This window comes from Osmerus eperlanus, chromosome 15 (assembly GCF_963692335.1).
Source record: "Osmerus eperlanus chromosome 15, fOsmEpe2.1, whole genome shotgun sequence".
NCBI lineage: Eukaryota > Metazoa > Chordata > Actinopteri > Osmeriformes > Osmeridae > Osmerus > Osmerus eperlanus.
In genome coordinates this window covers 6,033,427-6,039,690 of record NC_085032.1, presented here as the reverse complement: position 1 = coordinate 6,039,690, position 6,264 = coordinate 6,033,427, and the positions used below count along the sequence as shown (strand labels likewise).

The window sequence follows — 6,264 nt, the reverse complement described above, 5'->3', positions numbered from 1 at the left end:
GACAGTGGAGATGGTTGTGGACTTCAGGAGGAACACAGCCCCACTCACCCCCATCACCCTGTGTGACTCCCCAGTCAACACTGTGGAGTCCTTCCGCTTCCTGGGCACTATCCTCTCCCAGGACCTCAAGTGGGAACTGAACATCAGCTCCCTCATCAAGAAAGCACAACAGAGGATGTACTTCCTTCGGCAGCTGAAGAAGTTCAACCTGCCAAAGACAATGATGGTGCACTTCTACTCAGCCATCATTGAGTCCATCCTCACCTCCTCCATCACCGTCTGGTACGCTGCTGCCACTGCGAAGGACAAGAGCAGACTGCAGCGTATCATCCGCACTGCTGAGAAGGTGATTGGCTGCAATCTTCCTACCCTCGAGGACCTGTACACCTCGAGGACCCTGAGGCGAGCGAGGAAGATTGTGGCCGACTCCTCCCACCCTGGACACTCCCTGTTTCAGTCACTCCCCTCCGGCAGAAGGCTGCGGTCCATCAGGACCAATACCTCACGCCACAAAAACAGTTTCTTCCCTTCCGCTGTTGGCCTCTTCAACTAGGCCAAGGGACCACACTGACTCTAATGACTTCCTGCTTAAAACACACTGCTTTTTGCACTGCATTACAACATTGTATCTTGTACATTTGTATTTGTTTTGTAATATTTGTATTTTTGTATTTTTATATTGTAATTTACAGCAACTTATATTTTATTTTATTGTATATTTAATTCTATTCTAATCCCACTTAGTACTGCTAGTTTATGTACCCTTAGTATAGATAGTCCACATATTTAAATTTTAGGTCCCTATATGTTTATTGTATGCACCTTCCTGCCAAAGCAAATTCCTTGTCTGTGCAAACTTTCATGGCGAATAAATCCCATTCTGATTCTGATTCTGATAATGAAACAGAACTCTCTTTTCCTTAATCTACATTGATGAAATATCCAACTCTTTCTCAGAAAAAAACAACCTTTTCACTAGTAGCAGTGGCAACATTAGACCACAGCACATTTCTCCCTCTAGCATGAATCTGTGTGTGTGTATTCAGGGGTGTATGGATGACACATGGTTTGTCGATGTTCATAAAATCATCAGGTCCTGTTGTGATGTGTGGAAATACAGACAGACACAAACATACACAGATACACTAGTGCACACACACACAGACAAAAACACTGGATTACTCAAGTACCGAATCCAATGAATCTTTATTGAACTGAACAGAAGAGAAAGGAGGACTTGAGTGACAGCCTGGTCTCTGAACAATCTCATCTCCAGGGCTGCCAACTCTCACGCATTGGCCGTGAGACACACGCATTTCAACCATTTCACACGCTCTTGTATATCTCACGCTGAAAAAGCAACGCCAACCATGTAGCCCTGATAACGTTGTAAACAGTAACGTATGAGGCAACATAGACGCGCTTGTGAAAGCTCGCCTGGGGTGTGGGGTGGGGGGGAATTATGGTTGGCCCCCCAAAATACCAAATCTCACTCCAAGGTTTTTGGAAAAGTTGGCAGCTCTGCATCTCTGTTCACAAAATAGAGGTGTGTGTTTGAGTTTGTGTGTGTGTGTATGAGTACGTGTTATTCTAACAACAGTCGGAATGACGACAGATGACATGTCACCTGACATGAGTAAAAGTAGTTCCCAGCTTCTGATCCAGGACCAGATCTCCAGCTCCTCCCAGTGATTAATACTGGACTGCAAGTAGAGGAGGCTGGCCCTACACCAGTGGATACCAGACAGCCTCTCCCTCCTGCTCCAGTCATGGAGGAGTCTGGAGTGGACAGACATACATTCTCCTCTCACTTTTGTTCCCTGTAAGTCGATCCTCATAGGCAGAGCCGGCCTTAGGGTTTTAGGGGCCCTAACAAAAATAGTGTATGGGGCGCTTTTGATGTTTTTTTTTTTGGGGGGGGGGGGGGCGCACCAATTTCGAGGCCCTAAACAAATGTTTAGTTTGTTTATTGGGTCGGGCTGGCCCTGCTCATAGGTCACCAGACCAACACTTCACAACACACCAGGCAGCCATTTTAGAAAACATACAAAAACAACTAAATGGTTTTCATGACATTGTGACCACTGGACAGACTTTTGACATAGTAAACCATAAAAAAACCATTAAAAAGTAATTGTTTACAGTACACATAGTACATATTTAAAGTAATAAAGTATATAAAGACGACAGTTTGAAGAGTGTCCTGGGTGTTCGGTGACACTAGTAGACAGACTCATCTGTACTCTGAGAGCTGGGCAGCTTTCACCACCTCAGTGATGCATAGAAGCACCTCCTTCCAATGACACACACACCACACACCTCCTTTCCACACATGATGTGTGTGTTTGCCATGAATCATCATGTACACTACCGTTCAAAAGTTTGGGGTCACTTAAAAATGTCCTTATTTTTAAAAGAAAAGCACTGTTTTTTTTCAATGAAGATAACGTTCAATTAATCAGAAATACACTATACATTGTTAATGTGGTAAATGACTATTCTAGGTGGAAACGTCTGGTTTTTAATGAAATATCTACATAGGTGTATAGAGGCCCATTTCCAGCAACTATTACTGTATGTGTTCGAATGGTACATTGTGTTTGCTAATTGCCTTAGAAGACTAATGGATCATTAGAAGGATTAGAATTAGAATGCCAAAGGTCTGCAATGTTGTAATTGCTGCAAATGGAGCATTATTTGACAAAAGCAAAGTTTGAAGAACAAAATTTATATTTCAAATAAAAATAATTATTTCTAATAATAATAATTAACCTTGTAAATGTCTTGACTATATTTTCTATTCATTTTGAAAGTTATTTGATAAATAAAAGTGTGAGTTTTCATGGAAAACACGAAATTGTCTGGGTGACCCCAAACTTTTGAACGGTAGTGTATGTGTGTGTCTACGTTTGTGTGTGTTTCCAGTGAGTGTATGCATGTAGGTGAGCATATGAGTGTGTGAGTGTAGGCGAGTGTGTGAATATGTATGTGGATTGGGTGAGTGTGTGTGGTTGTGGTTCAGGTGAGTGTGCGCATGTGTGTGGTGTAGGCGTGTGTAAGCCTGTATCGGTGTGTGTTTGTTAGTTTCTTCTTCATGGGCTCTAAGTCCGTAGAAAGGCTAAGTGACTCAATCCAGAAGGCACAGTGGATTAAGTCAATTAACACTCTAGAACTGCCTTCATCACTGATATCTCACCTTTGACCCCTACCTATATGACCTTTAGAATGACCACACCCCCAAGACCTCACACAAAGCGCCCAAAGTAGCATTTCAACATAAAACATTTGTAAAACCTCTACCTCTCGTTTACTCTCAGTAGATTGATGAACAGTCATCTTTATACAGTATAATCCATTCAATCCACCTGGGAAACCAAGAACGTAAGACCAAAGTGTTTTTGGCAAAATGATGACCACTGTGGAGTTCTCTCGTTCTGAAAGGAGGAGCAAACTGCTGTGACGGGAGGATGACACGGAGAGACGGGCCGTCATGTTTTCCCATCATGCTTTTCGACATTCCATCCGTCCTCAGAAAGTAATTCCCGCGTGGGTACAATCTATCGTCACAGTAACATAAACCTCCGTTCATACATGTGATGTCCCGGTTAGTAATGTAACATAACAGAACATACCAGTCTGGTTGCTGTCTGCCCCCCAATAGAACATAAATTCAGACAAATATATAAGATATTTACAGTGGGGCTGCTGGCATCCAGACCTCATGGTTGATGCTGGAACAAAAACTGCATGACTCAGCTTAGAACAGAACAATGAGAAACACCGTCTCACAGACCACCTGTCTGTACCAGAAACACCGTCTGACAGATCACCTGTCTGTACTAGAAACACCGTCTGACAGACCTGTACTCGTCCTCAGAAGAAAGAAAAATAACCAACAGGAAGGTCAATAACTCTGCTAGAACATGATCCAGTAGCTATTATTATTCTGTATATATATATATATCTATATATACTGTATTCAAAGGACTCCTGAAAACTCCCAAACACAATACAAAGCAGGCCGAGCCAGTTCCTATGTACAGATATACAGTCTTTCTTTGCTGTGCTCCCTTGGCCATCCATCTTCTTCTAGTCCTCATAATCAAAAACAGATTTCTGTACATCCTCCCCCCATCCCCTCCTCCCACCCCAACCCAGCCCCATCTCACTGGGGGGTTGCTATTGGACAACCCCTCGTTCCGTCTCTCCTCTGATTGGTCATTAGATACAACCTCCCGTCGCCACCCTCCTCCAGATGAGCTACTTCTTCACTCTCATTGGGCGTTAAATGAACCACTCCTTCTTTGATTCGTCGATGGCCTCCGGGTTGGGGTCGGAGCCGATGATGGCCGCGTCGGCCGATTCGCCGCCGCCTGACTCCGCCCCTTTTGCCTCATTGGTGTGATAGGTGCCCTTGTGGCGGAACATGTAGCGAATCAGGAACACGAGCGTGCACAGGATGGTGAAGATCACCACGGCGATGATCCCTGCATGGAGACAAGATAGACGGGATGACATCATTCTCTATCCATCGCTCTGGATCATCTGGATTAGTCATTTCCCACTAACTTTGAGATTTGCTTTTTGGGGGGATTACAACGAGCGTCATGTGGAGCGTTTATATAACGTACGACCAACGCACCTCCGATAATAGCAGAGTTCCTGTTGACTCCACCTGGAATCACCCTCTCCTCATTGAAGGGGAACTCTGTACCTTGAAGGAAAGAGGGAGAGAGGGTGGAGAGAGAGGGGGAAAGAGGGATGAGGAAAGTGTGTGTGTGTATGTGTGAAGCCCCAATCAATACAATTGACCACAGCTTATCCCATCAATCAACATCATGAAAGAAAAGCAACATCCGGAACAATGAAACAACACGACAGCTGACAGCACGGTGTGTGTGTGTGTGTACAGCTCCGCTTCACCTGAGTCCAGGTTCCAGGGGTCTGTGGCAGCAGACATTGGTGGGATGGTGAGAGGAGACGCCCCACAGTTGGACTCCACTAGCTTGCCCTGGTACGAGACTGGCTGCTCCGCCACAGGGGCTCTGCCTGGCTGTCTGGCCGTCGGCACCGGCAGGGCTGGCACAGGGTTTCTGAGGGCAGCCTTCAGGGGCGCAACGCCGTTGAACTGGACCCGGGAGAGACACCCTACGAACCCTGGACTGTTGTAGCGCTCTATCAGCTCTGGATCTATGCGACCAGTCTCTGTAATGGGGGGGAGGGGGGAGGGAGAGAGATAGCAAGAAAGAGGAGAGCGAGAAGGAGAATGAGGAGAGAGAGAGGGAGAGAGAGGAGAAAGAGAGACAAAGTCAGGTAAGAACAGCAGAAGAAAAGCACATGTACCCGATATTGGTGTGTTACCGTATGAATAATTTAGTAGAGGGTGAAGCTCTCCCACCCTCTCTCTATCTCTGCTTCTACTTCCATCTCTTTCTCCCTCCCTCCCTCTTTGTTTACTTTCTCCCTCTGTCTTCATCCTCTGTCTCCCTCACTTCTTCGCTCTTTCTCTTTCTCCTTCCTTCCTTCCTTCCCTCTCTCGCTCCCTCCCTCCCTCCCTCTCTTCCCCCTCTCTTTCTCTCTCTCCCTGTCTCTCCATCCCTCCCTCTCTTCCCCCTCTCTTTCTCTCTCTCTCCCTGTCTCTCCATCCCTCCCTCTCTCTCCATCCCTCCCTCTCTTCCCCCTCTCTTTCTCCCTCTCTCCCTGTCTCTCCATCCCTGCCTCTCTTCCCTCTCTCTCCCTCTCTGCCCTATCCCCTGTCTCTCTCTCCCTCCCACATTCTCCCCTGTTGTTCATCTCATACACAGTCTTCAAAGACAGAGGGAGGTTCAAACACAACGGAAAACACACACACACAAACACACGCACACAAGCACACGCTTTGGTGCAGTGAAACTGCAGGCTTCACACTAAACCCAAAGCTAACACCAGAGACTAAGGAGCTCAGATGCACCGAAGTTTAATCTGAATAAACAAATGAAGAGCCTCAAACAGGATCCAGCCCCAGCAGAGAATACACCTCCTCCACCCTCTCAGACTGTGTGTGTGTGTGTGTGTACTGTATGTGTGCATGTGTGTGCGCGTGTCCGTATGTGTGTGGGTGTCTGTGTGTGCAAACGTGTGTACGTGTGCAATGGTACGTGTTTGTGTACGTGCGAAGGTGTGTGTGTGTGTGTGCAGGTGTGTGCTTGTGTGTGTATAGGTGTGTGTTGGGGCACAGTGAATCACCTTCCGTGTTCCCCTCCACTTTCCATGCAGTGATGTATG

At 46.2% G+C, this 6,264-nt stretch overlaps 1 protein-coding gene across 2 annotated transcripts in view; it reads right to left on the bottom strand.

The window, feature by feature from the left end:
* Nucleotides 1-2,894: 2,894 nt before the first annotated feature.
* Nucleotides 2,895-6,264, bottom strand: part of LOC134035234 (contactin-associated protein-like 2) — a 3,623-nt gene continuing 253 nt past the window's right edge. The window contains exons 1-5 of one of the 2 annotated variants that reach the window (XR_009932330.1): nucleotides 6,226-6,264; nucleotides 4,924-5,205; nucleotides 4,643-4,708; nucleotides 3,862-4,487; nucleotides 2,895-3,800 (exon numbers count right to left, since the gene is read on the bottom strand). The exon at nucleotides 6,226-6,264 is cut by the window's right edge and continues 253 nt beyond it. Coding sequence is in view for 1 of the 2 variants with exons in the window: in XM_062480167.1 (XP_062336151.1) it covers nucleotides 4,285-4,487; nucleotides 4,643-4,708; nucleotides 4,924-5,205; nucleotides 6,226-6,264 (590 nt within the window). In the remaining variant the exon portion in view is untranslated. Of the gene's footprint in view, nucleotides 4,488-4,642; nucleotides 4,709-4,923; nucleotides 5,206-6,225 lie in introns of both variants that reach the window. The other variant, XM_062480167.1, reaches the window with a different exon arrangement.